The sequence below is a fragment of the Panthera pardus genome, unplaced genomic scaffold, assembly GCF_024362965.1.
Source record: "Panthera pardus isolate Hobbes unplaced genomic scaffold, ASM2436296v1 HiC_scaffold_8, whole genome shotgun sequence".
Taxonomy (NCBI): Eukaryota; Metazoa; Chordata; class Mammalia; order Carnivora; family Felidae; genus Panthera; species Panthera pardus.
In genome coordinates, this window is record NW_026527013.1 from 63,065,495 (window position 1) to 63,092,494 (window position 27,000).

General features: G+C 55.5%; 1 protein-coding gene across 1 annotated transcript in view; it reads right to left on the minus strand.

Annotated features, from left to right (window-relative positions):
• PKD1L1 (polycystin 1 like 1, transient receptor potential channel interacting) overlaps nt 1–27,000 on the minus strand; it is a 124,819-nt gene that overhangs the window by 66,396 nt on the left and 31,423 nt on the right. The window contains 16 exon segments of the mRNA XM_053896689.1: nt 501–621; nt 1,708–1,850; nt 3,958–4,035; nt 5,200–5,376; nt 6,850–6,915; nt 7,128–7,463; nt 8,689–8,849; nt 10,928–11,149; nt 13,456–13,637; nt 17,198–17,404; nt 19,500–19,632; nt 19,785–19,856; nt 20,191–20,430; nt 21,162–21,330; nt 21,743–21,862; nt 23,753–23,926. Coding sequence (XP_053752664.1) covers nt 501–621; nt 1,708–1,850; nt 3,958–4,035; nt 5,200–5,376; nt 6,850–6,915; nt 7,128–7,463; nt 8,689–8,849; nt 10,928–11,149; nt 13,456–13,637; nt 17,198–17,404; nt 19,500–19,632; nt 19,785–19,856; nt 20,191–20,430; nt 21,162–21,330; nt 21,743–21,862; nt 23,753–23,926 — 2,601 coding nt within the window.

The following is a 27,000-nucleotide window of genomic DNA, read 5'->3' on the forward strand; positions in this document are numbered from 1 at the left end:
CCCTGGCACTTCAGCATTTACACTATATCTCAGCTGTAATTTTAAAAGAGATTTATTTATAGTATCGCTAATGTCTCTGCACTAGAAAGTAGGTAATCCACCTCATCTAAAAAGCATGACACTTTTCCAGATGAATAAATAAGAACTTATTTTCTAAATTAAAAAAAATTTTTTTAACATTTATATATTTTTGAGACAAAGACAGAGACAGAGCACGAGCAGGGGAGGAGCAGAGAGAGAGGGAGACACAGAATCCGAAGCAGGCTCCAGGCTCCGAGCTGTCAGCACAGAGCCCGACACGGGGCTCAAACCCATGAAACTTGAGATCATGACCTGAGCCGAAGTTGGGCGCTCAACCGACTGAGCCACCCAGGTGTCCCAAGAACTTATTTTCTAGACGCATAGTTTTAACATTTTGTAGTTTGGGGAAGCCAGGGGGAAGGTTTAGGACCATAAGCAAACACAGCCAGCAACCCACACCCACGGCCTGACTGACTTACCTTTATAGTCATCCAAGGGCTCGCCCGCAGGCAGCGCAAAGTAGTACTGGGTGTCTGTCCCGCGGTACAAAGTGTGTCTGGACCCGTTTCCTATCTGGTAACTGAATTTGTAATGGAAGTCCTAGGATCCGTTCCACGGAGAACAAAAAACAGTGTATAAGTGAACACACTGAATCACGTCCCCAGGAAGTACATACCCCTGCCTCCTTCACTCCACCCGAGGGCACTGTTTATACACAGGCTGGGGGCAGATACTAACTTCGTGTCCCCCCGAATGCAGACACGTGCATGGGGTGACCTCCCACCTGCGGGATCCCTCTCCCAGAGCTGAGAGGACCCCACATACTGGCTGCGCCTGTCACTCAGGGTCGTGTGCTCTCCTGGCCTGGGGTCTCCCAAAAGTCACAGAGGCACGTGTGGTCTGGGCCTCCTCGGGCTGAAGGGGACACAGCAGACAGGAGATGGGGGGGCTCGGGCAATTTGTTCTTGGTGTCAGAACAGGGCATTTGGACAAACAGAGAGAGAGAGAGAGAGAGAGAGAGAGAGAGAGAGCGAGGCAAAGCAAGAAACAGACTCTTAACTACAGAGAACACAATGATGGTCACCAGAGGAGAGTGGGGGAAGGATGAGGGTTAAGGATGCATTTGTGATGAGCATTGGGTATTGTAGAGAGATGTTGAATCAGGGGCACCTGGGTGGTTCAGTCGGTTAAGCGTCTAACTCTTGATTTCGGCTCAGGTCGTGATCTCACGGTTCATGGGTTGGAGCCCCGCATCGGGCTCTGTGCTGACACTGCAGAGCCTGCTTGAGATTCTCTCTCCCTCTCTCTCTGCCCCTCCTCCGCTTATTCTCTCTCTCTCCCAAAATAAATAAACTTAAAAAAAAATGTTGAATCAATATATGGTACACCTGAAACTAACTTTGCATGTTGACCACACTGGAACTGATATAAAAACTTAACTAAAAAAAACAACCCGGGGCATTTGCCTGGGCCCCAAGGGAGGCCAGGATCCGACCCTCCAGGGACACAGGCGGTGGGTTCTGAGGGAAGGGGCAGGGTGGGGGAAGGAACGGGTGGTGTCTCCCTGAGCGGGTGGAAGGCACAGCCACGGCACTCCCGCCCCCAGACCCCAGGGTTAACGTCCCACAGCATCTCCCCGGAGAGCCACCTCTGCCTCTGGGACACACTCGGGGCAGCCGCGCGTACCGGTCTCCCTGACATGCAGAAGATGCTGAAGACGGTGTGTGCCTCGAGGCCACGATGTGGCTGCACTTGACAGGTCACGGCCCACGGAGCTGGCCTGAGCGTCACATAAAGCTGAGCTCGCCCCAGGAAGCCGTGCTTGGAGGCTGTGGAGGAGAGCGTGACAGAGAACTACAGTTGCACAAATGCCCGGTCCCAGTGGGACACTGTGTGGCTGCCACCGTGTGATCCCCAGACAGCGGCATCGGCGTCGCCCAGGAACTTGCTAGAGATTCGGATTGAGTCAGATCCCGAGTGGGGGGACCCGGTGGCGGGGGACTGCGACATGCGCGGGAGGGGGGGACCCTGCACGTGGCACCTGTCATGTGACACGTCCACAGGCACTCAAAGTGCAGGCAGCCACACCCAGGCCCGGGCGTCGGGAGGCACACACAGATCATGCAGATGGAAATCAAAGTCTTGAGCACAGACACTAAAGGGGACGGGGCTCCCCCTCACCGCAGCCTCGCCCCCCCTACCCGGGTCCTCTCAAAGTCTCATCCACAAACAGTTACGTGTGGCTCACTTGAATTTAGCACCAATGCCATTTTTTATGGCTTCTGTCAACTGCATTCATATCTAAATACAGAGTTCAAACTCCCTAGGGAAACACACATAGTCCGATATGCACAACCATGGTTCCCCAAGCATCAAACATTTTATTTCCCATTTGCTACCATGACTGATGATTAATCATTAATCGTTCCAAGTTTGTTCCCATGACGCGATTTTGTTTTGTTTTTCCACTTCTGATGTCTTTTTCTTGAGGTACAACATCTAAGAATGAGATGTATAAACCATCATCCTAACAGCAGGTGCCGCACTGGAGATAACCTCGTTTACCATCCTGCTCCAGGGTCACATGGACCGTGGAAGTCAGCTGGGGGCCACGGCCTGGCCTGGTGTGGGCGGGAGCCCAGGGGCCAGCGTGGCTGCCGGGGCGGCACAGCGAGGTGAGCCGGGATGAGCCGGGCCTCTCACACAGAGGCAGAGTCTCTTCCCCCCAGAAGGAGTGTGACCCACCTGTGAAAATGGCCCTAAGGCTCATCATTTGGACAAATGTCAGCAGCAAAGGGAGGGAGGGCTAGCCAATGGTTGGCTCTGTGGTATTTGGGAAAACACAGGGAAATGCCTCTCTCGTACCAAACACAGGCACCTGGGGTTTAGTCTCTGAACGCCCATGGAAGGGGCGGGACGACCTTTGCAACGATGTCAACAGAGACAGGGGGAACGAGAATGAAGCCCAGGGACCCTGCCGGCCCTACCAAGGGGTCTCCCAGGGAAGTCAGCCTCGTGCTGCACGCCCGGGAGAAAGGAAGCCAATGCAGAATACAACACTGGAAACGCACCAGGGTGTCCACGAGCCCAAAAGTGTGGGCACCGACCCAAACCCATCCGTACGTGTAAACCATCAGAACCTCTGTGCTTCTTCTATGGAACTAAAGACCTCTAGGGGGCGCCTGGGAGGCTCAGTCAGTTGAGCCTCGGACTCTTGATCTCTGCTCAGGTTGGGATCTCACAGGTTGTGAACTTCCAGCTTGTGAGTTCGAGCCCCACATTGGGCTCTATGCTGACAGTGCTGGGCCTGCTTGGGATCCTCTTTCCCCCTCTCCCTCTGCTCCTCCCCCATTTGCGTGTGCTCTCTCTCTCTCTCTCAAAATAAATAAATTTCAAAAAAAAAAACCCACAACAACTCTCTAGAAATGGGGCAGAATGTCCAAAAATGACCCCAAAGTCAGATGTCAGATTGAGTCACGGGAAGGCCAGAAGGGACACGGAACAGGACGCGGGGTAAACATGTCATGTATTCAACAAACGGTGTCCACAGAACAACAGAAGTGCTACCTCGTTGGGTTTTAAATATGTGGAGGAGTTATCGACCAATTTGTAGGGAAAGAACCAGCTAATGCACTTGTCTTGGACAAAATAAAATAAATACATATGTAGTTTTCTGTATGCGTGTGTGTGTGTGTTTTTAAGGCAAACACCTCAGCCTTTACTGTGACCTAAACACCCACCTGATCCCTTAAGGATCAGAAACACACAAGGAGGCAACAATGAGCAGTGAGTGACTGTGGGGATGGAGGGAGGGTCAGGACACCCGGGACAAGAGCTCGGGAGACTCTGAAGTGGCTGAAATTTCCAGAAAAAACATGAATGTAATGAAACCCCTCATCATCCCCCCGACCGGGTCCAGCTGACAGCGTAACATACCCACAGAGGCTTGCAGGACGTAGGTCTTCCCAGGGCTCAGTGCGAATGGCTTGATTGTCACAGTCTGTCCCGTGATACCTGCAGAGAAGGGGCACATGGAAGCCATCACGGGAAAGCTCTGAAGACAGGGGAGCGGGCAGACGCCCTGCACCTCCATAGGCAGGGGTACAGCAGGCTCCTCCCTGCAATGCCCCCAGATGTTCGTCACCCGCCCTCTTTACGGAGCTGAAATCTCTCCTCTGGCATCCCCTGCCCGACAGCAGTGACCCTGAGTGGGGTGCTGGGGGTGGGCCCAGGGTCACACTAGGCTCCGAGAGAGAGACGACGCTGGTGAGAGCTCACTCTGCACCGGTAGCATTAGGTCCAGTCTCCAAGCCGGCTAGTTTGCACATTCAGTCTGTCCGTGAGGGGTGATGAAAAAATTTCAAAGCAGGGGAGCCTGGGGGCTCCGTTGGTTAAGTGTCCGACTCCTGATTTCCACTCAGGTCATTCGTTCTCAGTTTGTGAGATGGAGTCCCATGTCTCTGCTGCCCTCCTCTCTCTGCCCCTCCCCTGCACTCTCTCTCTGTCCCTCCCCTGTCCTGTCTCTCCAAAATAAATAAATAAATAAATAAATAAATAAATAAATAAATAAATAAATAAATAAGTATTTAAAAAAGAAGATATTTCAAAGTGATTTTTATATCTTGCAGGAACCCTGTAAACCATTTCTGAAACCTGGGTGTGACCGCTGTCCCCTGGGGACTGGGTGCCTTCCCTGGGGGGCAGGGGCTGACTCTGAAGGCGGGAGGGACCCAAAATACAGGCTGGCGGTCTCCACAGGGAACCATGGTGGGGGGGCGGGGGGAGAGGGGAGGAGGCAGCCGTGTGACGACAGTGGGGTAGACGTGGCCCCAGGCTTCCCCACAAGAGGTCTCAAGCCAGCACCGAGTGGAGCCAGTGCGTCACGGAGCGGGGCCACCATGCCCACTCCGTGGGGTGATCGTCCTCCCCGTGGAGGTCGTGGCCTCTGCCTGGCACAGGTTGTTCCATGTGCAGACAGGGCTCCTGGGGCTACAGAGGCCAAGTCTGCCCGTAAATGGGGCCCTGTCTGCCGTCCCCAGAGGGACACATACAAGGAGAAAAGGCTCAATGACCCCAAGTACTTCTGTGTGGAAAGCAAATGTGGCAGAAGAAACGGGCTGGCGAGCAAACCCTTCTGGACCAGCTGCCAATTCCCATTTGTGTAGACATGCGCCGTACCGGAGGCGGTGTAGCCATGGAAGAGTGTGCGGCCCACCGGGGACTTGGGCCAGTCAACCATGAGAGGGGACCCGGCAGCAGCGGTGGGGGGCAAGGGGCCCAGCAGGTTGTCCCCGTCACCACGGCCCCTGTCGGCACTGGAACTCGGATCTGATCCTGGGAGGCTGGGGTTGGGCCCTGGGAAGACAAGCCGACACAGTAAGGGACAGGCCATAATGACAGTCTGACGGCCTTCATCAGTACCCGTTCTGCTGTGCGTCCTCCTGAATGATGTGGGTTCGTGCTGCGATGGCACGTTCCGTCCCTTCCACCCGCCTCTCGCGTTCAACAGACCCTCTGCGCACCAGGCCGGGTGCTGGGCTGGGGCAGAGCCGCTAACCAGAGCGACAGGGGCCCTGCCTCCTGGACCTGCCCGGGCAGGTCAGGGCGCAGGAGGACCCTGCCCCCCTGCTCCCCTGCCCCCCTCAGTACTGTAAGGCTCGGAGGCAACGAGACAATGCAGGGCCTGGGAGGGAGGAATGGGAGGGAGGAGTCAGAGGAATGAGAGGGGCCCCTCCGAGAAGGGGCTGTCTTAGAGCTGCCAGGCCATGGTCCGAGAGGGCCCGGGTGGGCAAGGCACAGACAGGGACCGAGTAAACGTTGGAGATGTGGCTGGAGGGGGTGACAAAGGGAAAGGCAGGGAAATGAGGCAGAAAGTGCCAGGGCGCTCTGGTGGGAGGCCCAGCATGTGGCGGGAAGACATTGAGGACTGGTGGGGGGAGGGGGGCTATGCTGTGGCCCTGAGAGGTCTCCAGCTGTGTCACACGATGAATGAGGGCAGGCGGCAGGGATGGAGGAAAAGAAAGATCAAGGGCTTCCGCGTGTCCAGGTGCCTGGGGTGGTGGGACACAGACACGTCGTCCCCTGACCGTCCGGCCGTCCTGCCCACAGTCACGTCATCCCCTGATCGTCTGGACGTCCTGACCACAGACACATCCTCCAATGACCGTCCGGCCGTCCTGCCCACAGACGACCAATCCTCCAGTGACCGTGCATCTCTCCATCTGAGAACATATTCACTGTGTGCCAGTGTGCCAGGCACTGTGATCATCTGGCACACGGGTTTGCACTTGCCAGGGAAGCTTCCCTGAAGAGCTAGACTAGAGCAGGACACACAAGGAGACAGCCGCGAGCACCTTGCGCACCTGCTTCAGGCGCAGTGAGGACTCTGCTGGGCTGTCACAGGAGCGGGGGTGATACAAGGTAAAAGGTGGGACTGTCCCGGAGGAAGGGAACGGAGGCTGACCGGAAAGGAGGAAGCGCTCCAAGATGACAAGTGGGGAAGGTGCAAAGGGAGGTGTTTTTGGCAGATGACGCTCTGGGGACTGAGGTGTGGGACAGGGGAGGTACCCCCCACGGGCCTGGGGCTTTTGGAAGCACAGGGAGCCCGAAGAGAAGTAGGTGAGCTGGAAATAAGGATTTGGGGGAGATGGTGCCATGCAGAGGAATCTGGGCTTTTTCCTTCGTCTCTGGGAGCTCTTGGTGGTCGTGATGCCATGGGGCGGGGGGCAATTCTCGATTTCAGAGGTTAGACCCGAGGGGACACAGGGACCCGAGGCGGGGACACAGGGACCCAAGGAGCCCCAGAAAGAGGGAGAAGCACGGACTCACAGTCAGCGGGCTGTCTCCCTCTGGACAGCTCTGCTTCTTGGATATTGCCGTAATAGGCTTCAAAATCTACACGAGAGGAGAAAACCGTAACGTGTCATTTAAAGCCATAAGACTCTCCTGAAATTAATACCCACCCTCCTGACGCAGCACGTGGGCCGCCCCAGTGTGTTTCTAGAGTCCACATCCTGTCCTTGCGGGTGTCACCGTGTCACCACCACAATGGAGGAGACAGTGGAGTCTGGGCCCGGCCCTGAATACGAGGGGACTGTGGCACTTACCAGAGGGGGAAGGGGACAGGCCCTGGGAGGGCGAACTTCCTCCAGGGGAGCTGGGTCCTGGAGAGCCCTGGTCCTGGGGAGTCACTCCCGGGGCTGCAGTGTCACCCGTGGTGGGAACCCAGTGTCGGCTGACCGTGGGCCCTGAGGAGGGTTTCCCCACGGCTGAAAGGCCGGGCTGGCCCCGGGTCTGTGGCAACGGCTCCTGTGAGAACGGCGCTCCCGTGGTGTGGCACTCCGGCCAGCTCGGCTCCGTGGACGGTGGACTGGACTCTGGTGGCCTGGAAACGGCCCCCAGTCCGGCAGAGCCCAGCAGCCCCACCGTCCTACAAAAGGGAACTTGAACAAACACAGGACAGTGTCAGAAATCTGGAGCAGAAAAGCTATGCGGTTCAAGGTTTACGTGCTGTTGTAACAGACCCGATGCAAATCTGAAAAGGACACGTATGAGAAAATTCGCGGAGGCTGGTTTTCACCGGAGGCAGGCAGTCCGGCTCCTGAGAAGCAGACGCATGGAAGCAGGCCACCAATTTGTCCACGTGTCCCCCTCGGGACCCCGCCTGGCACGGGTCGTCCACGCATGTTTGAGACAACGCGGCCACGTGGACTCTCTCCCGACCCTCGCTCACCTGTCAGCGTCTCGGGTCACAGTTCTAACAAGTGCTAGGATAATTTACGAGAAAGGACGAACGCCAAACAAAGAAACATTTCTGAAGACGTAAAAGACGACGTGTCACGGTGGCCAGCTTTTAAGTGCTGCCGTGACACAGCAAGATTCTGTGACAACAAAGACAAGGGATAATCCCCGGCTCTGCTGCAAGATCAACTACCGGGGTCTGTTCTCCAGGTTCCTCTAGTGCGTTCCCCACGGGCTTTGCCTCAGAAACACTCAACTATCTCGGGGTGTGGGAACGGCTCCGCTGTGAAGAAGTGCACATTGCCCGAGTCTCCGTGTCCCTCCAGCTGTGAGGGCAGCCGGGCTCCGAGCTCTGTGTAGGGAAGCTGTGTGCGGCCCCACCAAACGGATCCAAAAGAAGTTAAGTGTGGGTCTCTGAGGGCTTGGCACAAGCTTCTGTCATAGGAATAGCCGCGCGCAGCTCAGAAATAAAAGCCCTTCTGTTTGCCATTCGCCACCATCTCTCTGATCACGGACACCACTGGTGGGAACCCATGTCCCTCGTGGTTCAAACCCAGCGGCCACGGCACCCGCAGGCCACCTCCCACCCCAGAGTGGGCGTGTTCTCCCGGGATCCCACGTACCCTCACCACCATCCTGGCAGCGCCTGGACCCACCTTCCCCACCCAAGAGAGCCAGGTCTTGGAGAAGCCCCTCTGGGCACGGGGAGCAGAGCTGGGGCGAGACCTGGCCCCAAGGACGGCGGGACCTGGGAGGGACGGGGGCAAGGCATCCCCAAGGGCATAAAGGAGAGGGGCTGGGGGACACGGTCAGCGACAGGCAGGACCAGGGACGCCAGCCCAGACGAGGCAGAGTCTGCACGCCGTTAGAGATCTGTGAATCCCCGCGTCCTGCCCCGCTTAACACACGAAGGGGCAGTGATCTCACCTTCCACACTAGTCCCTTCTGTTGCGTTGACCAGGAAGAGGTCCCAGGAGTAGGACAGCCCGGACACTTGGCCACAGACTTCGCACTCAGCCTGAAGACAAAGTTCCTCATTCCAGTTAACAAAGACGTCTCTAAAGTTGACCCAGGAGATGTGGACGAATCTGTGACGTGCAGACCAGGTTGGAGGTTTTAGGGAAAGGACTGGGTGCTTCTGTGGTCTTGTTCAGCCACGTTAAGAGGGTGTCTGTGTCACGGCCAACGTGACTGAGCACCTCCAGGGTGGCCGAGCCCTCACCCAGCTCCACCCACATGGGCCAGATCCCAGGAGGCAAACACATTGAGCTCACTGAGAGGGTGTGCGATTCCTCCAGGTCACACAGCTCAGGACAGAGCCAGGACGGCACTCTGGCCACTCTCTCTGCAGGAGGGACGCCCCCTGAGTGTTCTCTTCACCTTGGGGCTCCGCCCCCAGTGGCTGAGGACATTCTGCATTCTCACACGGCCTCGGGTGCTCCAGGGGACACTGCATCCATGCCCTTAGCCTTGCTCCCTGCAGTCTGCTGGGCCCCATAAGTGAAACCCCACCCAATCTCTCAGGCCTGCAGCCCCGTGGCCCCCCGAATTCCTTCCCCAGGCTCCTTTGCTGACCAGCACTCGCCAACACATGCCCTGAGGAACGCAGTTCCTTAGGCGGTATGGGTGGTCAGGGTTTGCCGCCATGGGCCTGATTCGATGGGTTTCTGTCCTGTGGGACTCAGGGGCCTCGGCAGGCCAAGGTAGAGAGACCCCCCCCACCAACCTCCTGGAGCATGTGTGCGGTGCAGGTGTTCCCCCCGTGTCAGACCGCGGCCCCCCCCCAGCACAGGAGGTCCGGGTGGAGGGAGCACAGCACACAGGGCCACGCAGGCTCCTCGAGGGGCCTCAGGCCGGGCTGTCCCTATGTGTGCACGTACGTGTGTCTGCGTGTAAGTGGTCACGCCTCTCTCCACGCACCACGTGTGCGTGCCTGTTGGGTAGGGACGGGCCAGACGCGGGAGGCCCGTCTGGCCCCAGACCTCGCAGAGACAGGGTCTACAGGGGCCCAGATAATGCCTGACAGGAGTGATAGACATCCACCTTTAGAACATAGTGAGTATCTTCAAATAAATTCTTTATCTTATGAGTAGCAGAATTATATGGTACATTGTATTTTTTTAAAAAGGGCCTAATTTATTAGTATAATTATTTAAATCATGGCCCAAGGCTTGTAGCCCTGTACTGGCATTCCTTCACTTAAAAAAAAAATTTTTTTTAAGTAGGCTCCACACCCAGTGTGGGGCTTGAACTCACGACCTGGAGATCAAGAGTCACATGCTCCACTGACTGAGCCAGCAGGGCACCCCCATTCCTTCACCTTTAACACACATCACGACTCAAAACCAATGTAGGCAGTCTGGGTCTGTATGGACCTTGGAGAAGTGTCCACTCTGTCTGTTGAGACTTGTTTCTCATGGCTTCAAACCTGAACCCCTGGGGGGGGCGGGGCTCCATCACGGTGGTCTGCCTGACCTTGGTACCACAGCTCACGTCCTCTCCTTTGCATTGGTCCTGCCAGGCACGGCCAATTTGCTTCCTCCTCCAGGAAGTCTTCCAGAACCAGCTACCCACACTTCTAACTACACGTGTTTTCAACATGACGATGGCAACTGCCTAGACCCGTTGCAGGGTCCAAGTACGGAAGCGGTCACACTCGCCTGAGTCCTTGCGGACGTCCCACTTGCCCCCAGCCCACTCCTCGGGACCTAGCTCCCCAGGGGAAGTCTGAAGCAGCGGCAGGGCACGCCAGCCTGCATGGTGCCGGCGCTGAGTGGGGCCCTCACTCAGGTGCTAGTCTGGCCTCTGTGGTCACAGTATTTCTCTGCTCCTTCCACCTGCACCGCCTCCACGCTGCCATCTGGCCCAGCTCGGCGACGCCTGGAAGGCCCTGGGCAGAGGCCCTGAGATGCCTTAGCCCTTTCCAGGCTTGGCCTCAGGCCCCGGACACAGGAGCCCTCCCACTTGGAGCCCCCAGGTGCCAGCATGAGCCCAGCAGGCTCTGCCCTGGGGCCAGAGGACCGTGGATTCCCCCAGTCCTCCCTGGTCAGCCCCTTTCTCCTGTGGGCCCGGCTCCTGCATGCAGTGGCTCCCACACCCATAGGGCAGAGCACGGAAGGGTGCACCCCTTGGATCCGCAGTGCAGGGAGCACAGGACAGGACGCACCTGAGTGCCGAGTTGGGGCGAGGGGACAGGAACACCTGTGCCTCTGAAGAGTTCCGGCCACCGCTGGACACCATCAGTGTCACGAGAAACTGGTCATAGCTGTTGCTCAGAGAGTCCGCAGGAAAGGAAAGGGTGGGAGCCCCGGCGTCCAGGCTGTGTGGAGAGGAGGTGGAGAAGCAGGGGTGCCCAGGGGCGCTGGCCGCGGTGCACTTCCAGTGATACCTGCGGGATGCCACCACGGGGCTGAATGCACTTGCTCTGGCCTGTCAGGTGACCACCCTGGGGTCACTCAGTGGGCTTTCCCGGGGCCCCAGGGGAGCAGCTGGGCAGGGAGCTGTGAGGTTGCGCTTATGCTCTGAGGCAGGGAGGGTGGGGGTGTCCAAAGCGGGAGCAGTACCGCCAGGTACCCACCTGGCTTCCTGGGCCAGGACATGAGCACCAGGCACGCTCAGTCCTCTGTACTTGCGACAGTCAGGAAGACAGCCCCAACCCCTGCCTGGGGAAGGTCCTGCCCGGGGGTGGGGGGAGGGGCAGGGACACATGGAGACAAGCAGCGCCCCCCAGGGAGGTGCCGGCCCTGCAGCCGCAGCCCCCCCCCCCCGCAGCACCCCCAAATCTGCACTCCTGCTCATACCTTCAAGGTCACTTCCCTCTCTTGGCTGCAGGTAAGCTGGACCCGGACACCCATCCTAACCCTCCCTGTATCCAGAGCCTGTCCAGCTCAGGCCCTTGTGGGAGCGACCCTCCCCGGGGCTCGGCGGGAACAATCCCCGTTCCCAGGGGGAGACTCAGCCCGTCTCAGCAAACACACACACTGAGCCCTTGCTTCTGGGTGCCACGTGGGGCTGTCGGGAGGGCACAGCGTGACCAAGACCCCGCTGTGTCCTGAGGCCACGGTGCAGGAGGTACGCAGCCAACTGCGTGCTTTGTCCAGAGTGCGTACACATCACCGGCAAGTCAAGGGGCCACCTCTGGCCTCCGCCAAAGCCCATACTTGGACGCAGCAAATGTCTACGCTGGTTATTCACGAACACTCACTGAGGCCCTGCTGGGCGCCAGGCACAGGGGATATGCCAAACCGCAGCCCTGCCCTTCTGGAGGGACTGTTCCAGAGGGAACAGACTGCTGACAGTGACAGCCGGTGAGCGGATATCCGATGTCACGGGGACAAGGCACAGAGTTGGGATGGGACCGTCGTTGCTTCAGATGGGGCCCTCAGAAGCCCCCCGGGAATGTGGTATCTGAGCGCAGACGGAAGGAAGTGGGGTGGGGACAGTCCAGGAGTCAGCTGAGGGAAGATGCGGGAGGCACCCCCACCGCCCCAGTGCTGAGGGCAGGGGGGGAGCATGGAGCAGGAAGAGGACTCGGGGGACAGGTGGCCATAGGCCTGGGGCACGGGGAGTGCTCGGGCAGCGCTGCAGACTTTGGGGCAGGGCTTTGCGAGCTGCGTCCAGCTGCTCCAAGAAGCAGGGCCTGATGGTGGGCAGGGGACAGCCGGGCACCGGTGAGGACGCCCTGTGGGAGGAAGCCGGACACGGCCCTCATGGCGGACGGGGCCAGTGAGTCTTCCTGACAGACCGGCCACAAAGGGGGAGAAGAGCAGCCGCGGCCACTGAAGGCTTTGGCCTCGGTAACAGGAAGGACCTTCCATCAGCAGACGGGAAGGCCGCAGAGGGCCCGACAGGCGAGGACACAGCCAGCCGGGAGTCCAATGGTGGTCTGGGTGGTGGCTGCACGGACGGTGTCCGTGGAGGGTGCAGCTCGGGGGGAGTGGGGTGCGGACGGTGTCCACATCAGGAAACTGGGTGAGGCCACCAGGGAAGGTGTGTGGACGGTCAAGGGCACCAGGCTTGAGCCGGGGCCTCTAACATTAAGGGATGCGCGAGACTCTGAGATCAAGCTCCCCGAACACCAAAGCAAGAACTTTAGTAATGAAATAACTTATTTGTTAAGGACGGACTGTTTGTGTGAGGTGTGAGCGGGGCCTCGGGAGAGGATTAGATCATGAAGGGGGCGGGGCACGAAAAGACTGGCGTGCCTATAACATGGTCCCCAGGGAGCCCCGGACCCCTTCAACCCTGTGAGGACACAGTGAGGGCGCCAGCTCCGAAAGAGGAAGCAGGTCCCCCCTGGACACGGAGCCAGCTGGCACCCCGGTCCTGGCCTTCCAGCGCCCAGAGGGGACAGAAGGAAACGTGTGGTTTATGGACGACGCAGTCCGGGTGGTTTGTTACAGCAGCCGGAACGGATTGAGGCAGTATTTCAACTTCCATTTTCTAAAACACCAACTCACAAAGCTGCTCATGTGTTTAGTTCCACACCTTCCCCAAATCCCTTACGTTACGATCCCGAGTGAAACGTCAGTTCAACTAACAAGAGTGGAGGCACTTAAGTTGTTTGAATGACGAGGCAGGATTTACGGCCACCTCTCCCAACGTTTCTGGGCCTGGGTTTGGAGAAGGCGATGGGTGGGGGGAGGGGAGGGAGGCTGTGCCCAGCCCAGATGGTCACACAGCCCCCGGGCTCACCTGAGAACGGCTCCAGGACTGTCTGGGTCATAGGACTGGGATCCCCTGAGGACGATGATGGACGAGGGGGCTCTGGAGATGAACAGGTGCGTGCCCTCGGAGATGACGCTCACGGGGGCCCGGGCTCGCACCTCCACCCCCACACGGTAGCTGCTGTGCACGACGCTGCCTTCCACCTGAACCTGGAACACCGCCGACAAGGGGGCATCACCCGGGGGACTGGGCAGGACGACCTCCGGGGTGGACGCTCCTCTGACTCTGGAAGGAAACTGGGGCATCTAAATGTGCCGCTGGCTCCAACAGCGGCTCCGAGCGCTGCACCGAGAGGGTCCGTTATTTCCAACCCCAGCCAGTCACCTTCGCCAGGCAAACAGCCTACTGTGTGCCCGGTGGAAGCAGAGTGGCTGAAGCCGGTGAGGATGGGGGCATTCGCTCACCGCATCTGGAGGGCACACAGAGCTGGGGACAGAGCAACACCGTCAGTAACATGGCCCTGTCTGCTCACAGTCCAGATGCCAAACCTACTCCACAGACAGGGAGTCTGTCCATCTGTCCGTGGTCTTGGACGGCACTGGAGATTTCCTTCAAACTACATTTCTACCCCCATGTGATCGATGCTCTTGAAGCAAATAAATGAACTTTGAGACAAATACTCTTCAACTCAAGAATATGGAACAGTTTATGAAGACGGCATTTGCAAGGGTTCTTTTAGAAGTTTGATGCAACTTTAAAAACAAATAGAGCCTAACACCCGCTGTTCTTTCCAGGGGTCCTGGCTGGGTCCTCCGTGACTTTCTCCAAAAACGTACCCACGGTCGCTGCTGGCAGTTCTCCTGAGAGCGGGCCTGAGGGCGGTCCACCGTCTCTGATTACACTCCAATCTGCCTGCCCAGCTCCTCCCGCCCAAGAAGCCAACAGGAACGTCCAGAGACGGAGACCCCGTCCCCCAGGGTGGGGGAAGCCGTCAGGACAGTGACGGCAGGAGGTCTGGACATCTGAGGGAGTGGCCCCCGAAGGCGAAGTGATGACACGAGCTCGGATCTCAGCAAAAGCATCTTCTCAAGTCGGGTCGCCACGACTCGGACAAAGATACATCCGTAGCCCACTCAACGCCAATGACACAGCTGATGAGTGAGTGTGTCAACCAGCAGAGCCATTGAGCGCCGAGGCGTGGACCGCAACCATGACCCTTCCCACGTGGGCAGGCGAGGGCACCTGTGACCCCACTGTCCGGATCTCGGGGAAAAGGGACTCTCAAGTGCTGGATGCATGAAGTTACCAGCATTGGGCCTCATCAAGCATTTCGCTGCCCATCTTTGTGCACCTTATCCAACGGCACACACTAGCTCAGAGCTGCAGGATGGAAAGGGAACCCATGGCCACAAGGCCCTATCCGCTTCTCTTTTTGCCAGGTCACAGAGCACTGACTCGTGACCTTACACAGTATGAACCAGCCTCTGCATGAATGGCTGTTTCTAACCACACTGACAATGGTACTTGTAATCTGCAGGGTTCGGAGCCACACCACAGGGAGATGGGCATCCGTGCCAGGCCTCTCGGGCAGGGGGCCAGACCGCCTGTCTTGGGAATTCTCCTCCACCCCATTCGTGCCCAGCTGGAACACGGGGTGGTTAGGCTGGTCACACGGTCCGCACCATGACCGCACTGGGTCTGCTCTGGGCCACGTCTGTCCAGCTGAAATCTGCCCTTCTGGCAGTCACTTCCCCAAGAACCTCAGTGACAAGGAGACCCCCAAGACTGGTCACAGAACAGGAACGCCTGCTTGGTCTTGTCAATGTGATGATGGACAGTAAAGATTTTAAGCCACGTTAAACCAAGAAAAAATATAGACCGTTTCAGGAACAAGTGATTTCGAGAATATAATGGGGGTGCCTTGGGTGGCTCAGTCGGTTGAGTTGACTTTGGCTCAGGTCGTGATCTCATGGTTCAGTTCAGGAGTTCGAGCCCCGTGTCAGGCTCTGTGCTGACAGCTCAGAGCCTGCAGCCTGTTTCAGATTCTGTGTCTCCCTCTCTCTCTCTGCCCCCTCCCCTGCTTGTGCTCTGTCTCTCAAAAATAAACAAACATTAAAAAAAAACATTAAAAAAATAAAATAATAACTGGGGCACCTGGATGGCTCAGTCAGTTAAGCATCCCACTTTGGCTCAGGTCATGATCTCACAGCTCATGGGATTAATCCCCATATCAGGCTCTGTGCTGACAGCTCAGAGCCTGGAGCCCGCTTTGGATTTTGTGTCTCCCTCTCTCTCTGCCCTCCCCTACTTGTGCTCTGCCTCTCTCTCTCTCTCTCAAAAATAAACATTTAAAAACAGGGAGTATTACTAATAAAACATTTCTACTATTTAAAAATTAACAGATCCTTATGATGCTTATTATAGACATACCAAACCTTGTCTCGTTTTCAGGCTCCTTCCACCTGTTCCATTCCCAAAACAAAAGGGCTGCCTGCTGGGGCTCCTCCCTCCTGCTCCTGTCCTCGCTGCTCAGAAAGTGTCCCAAATGGACACTCTGCTCTCCTGAGGGAAATGGGGAGCAGTCTCACTGTTCTCCATGCACTCGGTCTTAACCTTTGCGTTTTCCATTTCACTTGTGCGAGTAATCACGAGGGTAGGTGAACCCTCGTGGGTTTTACTGGCCGTAAACCCACCTGCAGTCACCTGTTCTGCCTTTCTGCCCACGGCCACTGTGCCATTTCAGCCTCCCCTTGCCTCTGAGTTCACCATTAGAGCACTCCAGAGTCATGGAATGTTCCAGAGAGTATTCAGTAGTGAAGTCCCATCCTTCAGTCTACTCCCAACTCTTCCCTAATTAATACTTCTGAAGTAAAGTGTGGTTCCCACTCCACTGCCTCTGACCCTTCCTGTGGCCTTCGTCTGCAACGGTGCTACTGTGGCCGTCACCCGGCCCTTGGGGAGGGGTCCAGGGCACGGTGGGACGAGCACAGATGTGGCAAGGAAGCAACTGGAAATCCTGATCGCGGTGTAATGCTGCTGAGACACGCAAGCACATGTCACTGCTCCCAGTGTGTGTGCTGGTGTCCCCAGGGACCTGAGGGACCCACGCTGGTCACCACGCATAGGGCAGACCCTCATGTCCCAGATGAAGGAACAAAGCCCCCTCCCTATGGAGCTGGGGCGGCACCGGTGGTCTCCAGTCCAGCCTTTACACCTGCCAGGCAGACCCCAGACCCCTCACCAGGTCTGTTCCCCACTTGCCCTGCCAGCCTGTGCCCCCTCGCGAGCCCTAGTCTCCTTCAGGGTCTTGGCCCCGGCTGTTGCCTCCCACGTCCTGTGCCCCATGAAGCCAACTCTCCTAGAAGAGACCACGACCTACTGTCACCATTTTTCCAGCCAAACGCAGCAAATGTCAGCATCAGCCTGGTCACCAGGGTCCCCTGGTGGCCCTGCTCTCTGACTAACATGCCCTCCCTTCCCAGGCAGCGGGCCCCTTGATGACACAAATACACCTTTAACATCCCGGGACTACCTTGGTGACATGGTCAAAGCAGGTGAACAGGAAGCTTTTGCTAAACAAATAAGGAGATTTTCACGATTACTCTGTCCGCATTTGGACATAAAATGTGTTAAAGGAATCAAGCACTTCTCGAGATCCCAGCCACACCTGTTGTGACAGCCCTCTTTTTCTTGGACAGAGCAGGCTGGGGTAACAGAGGCTGGGGTCCTGTTCGGAGGCTGGTGGAAAGCACGCTGGCCAGTCACCCACCTTGGCAAGAGCGGTGTAGTTCCCAGGCTGTAGGAAGTAGCCGGGGACAGTGAGGGTCTGCCCGTGAGTGCTGACAGCAGGGGGCAGGGGCACCCATGCCCCCTCAGAGTTCCAGAAGGTCCAGGTGTAGGAGAGGCCTTGGGAGATGTCACAGAGGATCGCAGACTCAAACGTCACACCCAGGTTCACGGGCTGAGATCTCCACACCTGCGGGTTAAAGAGAAAAGAGCTCGAAAGGTCCATTATGCCTGACGCCACAGAGAAGCGTCAAAACTTACTCTCAACATCGGGCACCAGTGACCCTCTTGCATAATCACAGGATGGGCCCCTTATAGCTGGAATACAAAACACTGAAACAAATACACATTCCTCCTGCAGACAAAATCATGAGTCAATATACAAAAACAAGAAAGAATATGTGAATATTTATACTTATATACCCATGAGAGGAAAAATCCTTCTAAGATTAATGGGAAAATATGAAAGGGAAAAGGTGAATAGATCTGATTCCATAGAAATTTAAACTTCTGAACAGTCAAGTATAGTTTCAAAAAGATATCCACATAGAAAAGAAACACACGGGTAAAATACATGAAAGTTAGTATTATTTAAAACTTTTTTATGTTTATTTATTTTTGAGAGAGACACAGTGACAGAGTGTGAGTGGGGGAGGGACAGAGAGAGAGGGAGGTACAGAATCTGAAGCAGGCTCCAGGCTCCGAGCTCCAAGCTGTCAGCACAGAGCCGGGGACGGGGCTCGAACCCACGAACTGCGAGATCAAGGCCTGAGCTGAAGTTGGACACTTAACCACTGAGCCCCCCAGGCGCCCCAGTATTGTTAAAAATCAAGAAATATTAGGGGTGCCTGGTGGCTCAGTGGGTTAAGCGTCTGTTTTCTCATCTTAGCCCAGGTCATGATCTCACAGCTCGTGAGTTCGAGCCCTGCGTCAGGCTCTGAGCTGACAGTGAGGGGCCTGCTTGGGATTTTCTTTCTCCCTCTCTCCCTCTTTGCCCCTCCCCCACGTGTGTACACTCTGTCTCTCTCTAAAACAAATTTAAAAAGAAAGAAACTGGTATTTATTAAAACTGGAATGTGACTTTTGACGTTAAGTGTGTCCAGTGACAGTGGCATTCTCCTGATGCATTTCAGATGATTTCCCGTTTTTCTTTACACTCTTAGAAAATGTGTATGAGACAAAAAAACTATGAAGAAAAAACGGACTCGTCAATGTTGTTTTATTTTAAAAATGAAAAAAACTTGAGTACTCTTTTTTGTGGAAAACAACCCCAGGAGGTGCCTGGCTGGCTCAGTCAGTAGAATGTGCCACTCTTGATCTCAGGGTTGTGAGTTCGAGCCCTCGCTGGGTGTAGAGCTTACTTAGAAAACAAAAAAAGAAGAGAACCCCAGATCACACAGCCAATACACAGTTTGAGCCACATGGCGTGGAGTCAACTCGACCATGTTTAACCAGGGAAAAACCCCATTTGGTGGCTCAACCCAAGAGCAGAGTCAGGATTTAAGCGCAGACCCCTCTCCCCTGATTCCAGGGGGACCCATGCTCCTCATGGCCATGTTAGGGGTCCCCCCTGACCTTCTGTCCGTCTCCCCGACCCAGAGAGCCCACTGCCCGTGCAGACTGATGACCTTGTAGGCACATGCTGGCCTCATGGGGGCATGGGTCTCACTTGTAAGGGACCGTCACTGTCCCACAGGGCCCACATGGCCAGGAACCACCCGGGCCTTGCCCGAGGGACTGTGTGCCTCCCGATCCCCACTGCCTCATCTGGCGTAGGAGGTCCCCAACCCAAGACCCCGGTCAGCAGCCCATCAACGGCCTCTGATGCCGGAAAACCACGGGACAAATTCGGGCAAATGCAGCCGAGTCCCAGGCTTTCACTCCATGTGTCACTGGACACTTCTGCCCTGAAAGGGAAAATCCGCTCCACACGAGAGGCCTCAAAGGAAAAAAAGGAATAAAAAGTGGCCCTACTTTTCCTAACCCGTAGTAGGCGCTCAGGAAAGGGCTGGCTGACACCGTGTGTACCCAAACGTCCCCTTCTCCTGACAACACTTCTGTGCTTTGCACCAGCAATTTCTGGAAAGCTTCTCAGAGCCGGTGGCTCTGAGCACCAGAGGAAGGGGGGAGAACGAAGGCCCAATCAGCCCAGAAGGAGGACCCCTGGGCCTGGCTCTCAGCGCTCAGAGGCCCTCAGAAGTGCCCCCTTGCGTCTGGCACGGAGGGCCGGTGGCACAGAGCCTCCCTTTACTGCCCCAAGTGCCGTCGTTCCAGTCCAGCCCTACCTGCACCTTCCCCGGCCCCATGTTCTTCACCGGGGGCGGCTGGCAGGGCTCACGCACGATGAAAAGTTGCTTTCTCAGGGAGGCAGTGCTGACGTCGTTGAAGGCGAGGACCTGGACGGTAAACTCCCCTTCCCTGGAAGGGCCACAATGCACAGGAATGAAGAGACTGAGCCCGTCTGTCTGTCCCTCCTCCTCTGGGACACCCTCCATCGGAGTGAGTGTAGGACTCTGAGCCGGGAGGCTCAGACCCGGACCCGGGTGGCCCACGCCTCGTCCACTCCTAACCTTGAACGTGGCTTCCCGTGGGCACGTCCACCTCCCCAGGCAGGCCTAACTGTGCATGGATCTCCAGAATGCCTCACGCCAGGTAAACAGTGGGTGCTCAATAAATACCGAATGAAAGGACACAGCCCAAGCACCCCAGGATGACAGAGAGGCCCTTCGCAGTCTTCTGAGCCCCTTCTACCCGCGTCGGGCCCCCACCACTCGTCCCACTGCCCTCTCCGTGCCTCCTGGGGCTCAGAACGTCCGTCTTCCTCCTGCCGTCCCCAGACCGGGAGCTCCCGGGGAGCAGCTGGGTTTACATGTCACTCTTCAGTATCTGCCAATGGCATGCGCTGTGGGGTCGGTTAGGAGACCCTTATGTGCCGGCCGCCGCGTGCAGGGCCCTGCCTACACCTGAGCCCCTCACCTGCTGTAGCTGTGGCTGGCAGAGCTGCCCCCCAGGCCCACGGCGCCGTCCCCAAAGTCCCATAGGAAAGCGACATCGCTGCCGAAGTTGAGTCTGCACTCAAAGGTCACGCTGGTGTTGAGCAGAGCCGAGGACGGGGACGCAAGCCGATTGGCGACGATTCTCCTCTGCGCCCTGATGCGGTGGGGCTCCGAGGCCACCCTGCCCAGCCTGCTGGAAGCCTGCACCGTCACGCTGTACCTGGGGGGGGGGGGGGGGGTGGGAACCGAGGAGGGGGCAGGTAGGGCAGGGGGAGACAGGAACAGGTCAGGAACAGAGAACCCCGCCTCACTGCCCGAGAAAGGTGGGGGTGGGCACGGTCCTCCACAGGGCTTTCCCACTTACTGGGGGGCCACCCCTCGGTCATTAGGTCAGTCACCTCCAGAGTCAGGGGGGGAGGGTCAAGCACTGGGACCCCTCCTTGGAGGGGGAATTTACCCAGGTGGGGGAGATGGGATCTGAACCCAGGAAAGTTTGGTTCCAAAGCCCCACACATGCCCCTGGTGCAAGCGGGAAGGAAGGAGCCTCTTCTTTAAATTCACATTTGAGGGGCGCCTGGGGGCCCAGTCAGTTCAGTGTCCAAGCCTCTGACTTCGGCTCAGGTCATGATCTCACAGCTCATGGGATTGAGCCCTGAATCGGGCTCTGTGCTGATAGCTCAGAGCCTGCTTAGAATTCTCTCTCTCTCTCTCTCTCTCTCTCTCTTTCAGTCTCTGCCCCTCTCCCGCTCACACTCTCTCTCAAAATAAATACACTTAAAGAAATCAAAGTTAAAAAATGAAAAAATAAACAAATGTACATTTGAAGTCCCATTTGCGGATGCACCAGCGGCACTAAGTGTGAATGTAGCTCGAGGTCGTGGCGGGGAGATCTGTACACTGAGCTATGGCCACACTGCCAGCAGCCACCCCTCGTGATGCCCATTTACTGACCACTGGGGGATGCGGAGTCTTTTCCTAATGCTCCTGGAAGTTGTCCTCACGGGTGGGCCTTCTCCGAAATACCACAGGAACTCCAGGGGGACCGTCTCCTTGGTCACAGCCAGAAAGGTGATGTCGGTGTCGGTGGCAAACACGGTTCCGTTAGTGTAGACAGAGACGGCTGTGTACGTGAGGGAGGTACAGATGCTTCGAGCCATCCAGGGACCCCAGCCTCCTCACCTCCCACACAGTCGGGCGGGAAGGCAGGATCCTGAGCCCGCTGACACACAGGCGGCCCCAGGGCAAAGGCCAGCAAAGTCCTAAAGTGACGGGGCGATTCCCTGTGAAATCTCCTGGAAAGCGTCTGGTACAGGGTCAGGGGCTCCCAGAGGATTCTGCACCATAACCCACCCCGTACCTTCAGGCTGAAGCCTCGAGGTGGGTGGTTTCTAGAAAGCCCTACAACAAACTACAGGGCTAGTTCAAGGGCAAAAGAAAATCTCAGCAGAGCTAATCGTGGAAACTGGCATTGCCCGGGGCCCTCGGTGATCCCGACTGACTCTGACAAGTCTCGAATCAGAAAGGGAACATACGCTGCATCTGGAACCGAACAGTCACGGGTTTCCACGCCTGGCCGCCGCCCGCTCGTGTACGAGAAGTGAAGGACACGTTCCACGAGGGCCCAGTTGGAAAACGATGTATGACGACAGTGCCTACGCGGGAAAACACAAAACAGAAAACGTGGCGACGATCTTAAAAATCCACTCCTCTGTCTCAAGCAACAGATGGTCCCCAGTTTCCATTTTTTACTCTCTCTCTCTGAATCCCAGTGGATTTCAAAATTCTGAAGCCCGAGGTTTGGAATCAGACAAGCCTGCGGAACATGAACCCTGTCACAAAATGTTTTTCGCGGGAATCCTGTTTTCTCTTCTCCCCCAGGAACTGCCTGGCGTAGCAGTAACTGTTAATTCCTTTGCTGGATGGCCTCGTCTTTAAAGGGCCTCCCCGGTGCGCACCAAGGAGTGTCTTACTTCACAAGGGCTCCTAACAGGGTCAGGTGGGGACAAGCTTTTAACCCCTCGGACACGCAATGCAAAGGGCTGCACACACATGATACGTGCACACGCGTGTGTGTGCGTGTACCGGGAGGGCAGGCACCGTACATGGTGTCAGGGTCCAGAGCAGGACCGTCACGTCTGGGCACACTGGTCTGCTGGGACAGGAGGAGAGGAGATGGTCTTTGTTCTCAGGGACTGGTGTTCTGTGCAGCTCTTTTCTTCACGGAGACAAAATCCTCTTTTATAACAACGATAACGTGCAGTGGGTATTTTGTTCTTCATCAATGCTCTAGAATATTTTTTTAACATTTATTTATTTTTGAGAGGCAGAGCGTGAGCAGGGTGGGGGCAGAGAGAGAGGAGACACAGAATCTGAAACGGGCTCCAGGCTCTGCACGGACAGCAGTGAGCCCGACATGAGGCTCAAACTCGTGAACCGTGAGGTCATGACCTGAGCCGAAGTCGGATGTTCAACTGACTGAGCCACCCAGGTGCCCCAGTGTTTTAGAATTTCTGAAAAATAAATATCTCATGTCTAAGAGTGACAGCATCTCACTGACCACACCTACAACTCAGTTCTGACCAGGACACAGTCACCAGCCGGGAAGAGGAACCACGACATACGAATCCGCACGAGACTACTCGGGTGGTCCATCTGTGCCGGGTCTCCCGATCCCAACTCCCAGTGCAGACCCCAAGGGCACAGACTAAAATCCCTCCTCCCTGTGTTTTGTGACATCCTGGACAGAGAGGCACTCACGGGGCTAAGTGTATAGAGAGTGTGCGGTCGGTGTGTAAGACCCCATGAGTATCATCCGGACACGTCCTCGCTGGCCTCTCCTTTTCCCTGCTTCCGGGAAACATAACCCATAATTTCATCCCCTGAGGCTGAGTATCTCCGACGGGTGCCCACACTCGCCCACGACTCTTCTTCCCACGTGTTGCTGATATTTGGCTGGGATCCTCCACTCCCACTCCACCGGCCTCCAAGCCGGGTCCCTTACAACACAGAGCGCCAAGGGAGCCCCCGCCGGCGGCCGTGGGCCCGATGTGAGCGAAGCAGGAGGAGAGCGCCTGGCACCCTGTGAGCATTCAGCCGTCTGCAGCACCCGTCGGGCCTCCTCTCTGTGCGCGGACTCACTGCCACGCTGTCAGCCCCAAATGCTCTCCCCGCACCCGTTACCTCGCGGCAGACCCACTCCTCAAGGCCCATCGTGGACTGCTTAATCTGCAGGTGCACACGATCCCTCCCGAAACCTCCCAGGCCCTGGCCGTGCCCTTGGGGATGCAGCTCCGTGTCCTGGCTCCTGTTTTTCAGACGCAGACCTCCATGCGTTTACTAGACTGAATCCCGAGACAAGGACTCTGGACGCGCCCCTCAGAGCACAGTACTGTGCAATCAGTGCTTGCTGAGCGAGGCGCAGTGAGGCAGGAGCGCGTGTCTGGATGGGAATGGCTATGCCCTGCACCGTACAACGCCAGCACAGAGGCTCGCCGCGTCCAGAGTGGAGGGCGGGAGGTTCAGACCCCGGGTGCAGCTCTTACCTTTCTGATCCGTGAGGGAGTCCGTGAGGACAAGAAGCCCGTCCTTGTGGATGCTGCTGGAGTTCATGGACACAGACACGGTCGCAGGGCCAATGTCCACATAATAGGGGCCGAGCTCCTTTTCAGTTCCACGGAACTCACTGTGAATAACTGCCTTGAGCATATAGACTCCTTCTGGAAAAAGAAGAATGACCACTAAATGAACCATTAAAAATATGTGCAACATCAAACCTGCGTGGAAGGGCAGTGACGGTGATGACACTGGGAACCGACACAGCAGAGGCGACTTTCTCTTTCAGGAGGGCCACGTCGTGGGCACGGGACATCATGCAGGCGGGCCACGTCGTGGGCATGGGACACTCCACAGGGCCCTGTGTGGGTTTTAGTGCTCCGCTGTGGTGAAAGTCTTAATAATTTTCATTAACAAAGGGCTCTGCATTTGCATTTTGCCCTGGGCCCCGGGAGTTCTGCTGTGGTACACATTCACAAGGATGGAGACAGACCCTGGTCACCCCACCACTAGGCAAAACAATACAGTGGTTGTGAATATCACAAGCACAGACAAGCACACGCAGCACACAACTGCCCTCTAATGAAGTGGGGCAGGGGGGTGGCGCTGAGCTGGCTGGCAGGCGGGAGACCACTGAGCACATAAAACACTCTACAAAAGTTAAGACGGGGAGCCCCTGGGTGGCTCGGTCAGTTGAGTATCCGACTCTTGCTGTCAGCTCAGGTCATGATCTCACCGTTCATGAGTTCGAGCCCCGCATAGGGCTCTGTGCTGATGGCTCGGAGCCTGCTTGGGATTCTCCCTCTCTCTCTCTCTGCCCCTCCCCCACTCCCACTGTCTCTCCAAATAAATAAATATGTATTTGTTTAATCTTTCCGGGGGCACTTGCGTGACTCAGTCAGCAGAGCATCCGACTTCAAATCAGATCATGATCGTCCCATTTGTGGGTTCGAGCCCCACTTTGGGCTCCCTGCTGTCAGCACAGAGCCTGCTTCAGATCCTCTGTCCCACTCTCTCTCTCTGTCCCTCCCCAACCTGTGCTCTCTTTTTCAAAATTAAACAATAATAAAAAAAATTTATTAAAAAAAAGCAGAAATTAATAAACTTAGGGGAGGAATGTAATTAATGAAATTCAAAGACTGGGCCTTTAAATAAACCAATGAAACTGTGCCTGACCCAGTCAAGGACGAGGAGAAAGCATAACCCAGAAATAAGACGCGGCAGAAGGAGACACCCATGAACACTGATGAAACGTAAGGAGCCGTTACCGCCCACTTGGCTCACTTCGTGCAAATACACACGACAACCGGGGTTCAGTGGATGCTTTCCCAAGAAAATGTAACTTAAAAAAACTAACTGCAACAGAAATAGAAAACTTCAACAGTAAAAATAAACTCTTTCATTTATTTTTTTAAGTTGATTTATATATCCTGAGGGGGAGGGAGGGGCAGAGACAGAGAGACAGAGAGAGAGTCCCAAGCAGGCTCCATGCTGTCAGCGCAGAGCCCAACATGGGGCTGGATCCCATGAATGGTGAGATCATAACCTGAGCTGAAATCAAGAGTTGGATGCTCAACTGACTGAGCCACCCAGGAGCCCAAAAATAAAATCTTAAAAAAAAAAAGAAAGGTTGCGGGGGATCGGGGGGTGCACCTGCTTGTCTCAGTCAGTGGAGCATGCAACCCTTGATCGCAGGATCATGAGTCTGGTCACCATGTTGGGTGTAGAGATTACGTAAAAATAAATTTTAATTAAAAAAAAATTTTTTTTTTTACATTTATTTATTTTTGAAAGACAGAGTGAGGCAGAGCGTAAGTGGAGGAGGGGCAGAGAGAGAAGGAGACACAGAATCTGAAACAGGCTCCAGGCTCTGAGCTGTCAGCACAGGGCCTGACACGGGGCTCGAACTCACGAACTGTGAGATCATGACCTGAGCTGAAGTCAGACGCTCAACTGACTGAGCCACCCAGGTGCCCCCGTAAAAATAAAATTTAAAAAAAATAGAAGAAGGAGAAAACATCTCAACAGATGAATTCCCACAGATAAAATAGAAGAAGGTGGCATAGAAGAAATGGAGGCAATTAACATCGATATGCGTGTGTATGTATCAGTCTCAGAGAGTTATCAGCAAATTCTCCAAAACAGAATAATGATTTCCAAAGCTATTTAAACCATTTCAAGACCAACAAAATAAAGAAAACCTCCACACAACATCGATACCCCAAATTCAAAACAACCACACAAAACTTAGTGACTACAGACGAGTCCCATGTCATTACCAGAGGAAGAAACATAACTAAAATGTTGGGAAACTGAATTCAGCAGCATGAAGAACAGTACCCCCAAATCCAGTGGGTTTTCCCTCCTAGGAATTCCAGGGCGATTCAGTATTAAGATGCTGGTTAGCAGCACCTGGGGGGCCCAGTCGGTTGAGCGTCTGACTTCGGCTCAGGTCATGATCTCACAGCTTGTGTGTCAGGCTCTGTGCTGACAGCTCGGAGCCACGAACCTGCTTCAGGTTCTGTGTCTCCCTCTCTCTCTCTCTCTGCCCCTCCCCTGCTCATGCTCTGTCTCTCTCTCTCTGTCAAAAATAAATAAACGTTAAAAAAAATAAAAAATAGAAAGATGTTGGTTAATATTTACAGCTCTAAAGAGGCAGGAAAGAAATCATAAGATCAGCTCCACAGATACTGAAAAGGGTTTCACAAGTTGGATGACTCTTGATTTTATTTCATTTTTTTTTAGTAGGCTCTAAGCCCAAAATGAGGCTTGAACTCACGACCCCATGATCAAGAGTCACATCCTCCACCAAATGAGCCAGCCAGGTGCCCCATGGCTCTTGACATTAAAAAAAAGTCCTTGATAGGAACCCTCTTTCACTGTTGGTGGGAACGCAAACTGGTGCAGCCACTGTGGAAAACGGTATGGAGCTTCCTCAAAAAATTATAAATAGAACTACACTATGATGGAGCATTTGCACTACTAGGTGTTTACCCAAAGAATACAAGAATACTAATCCAAAGGAATACACACACTCCTATGTTTCCTGCAGCATTTTCACAACAGCCAAACTACAGAAACAGCCCAAGCGTCCATTGGCAGGTGAATGAACAGATGTGGTACATATATACAATGAGATATTATTCAGCCATAAAACAAAATGAAATCTTGCCATTTGCAATGATGTGGCTGGAACTAGACAGTATTATGCTAAGCCAAATAAGCCAGTCAGAGAAAG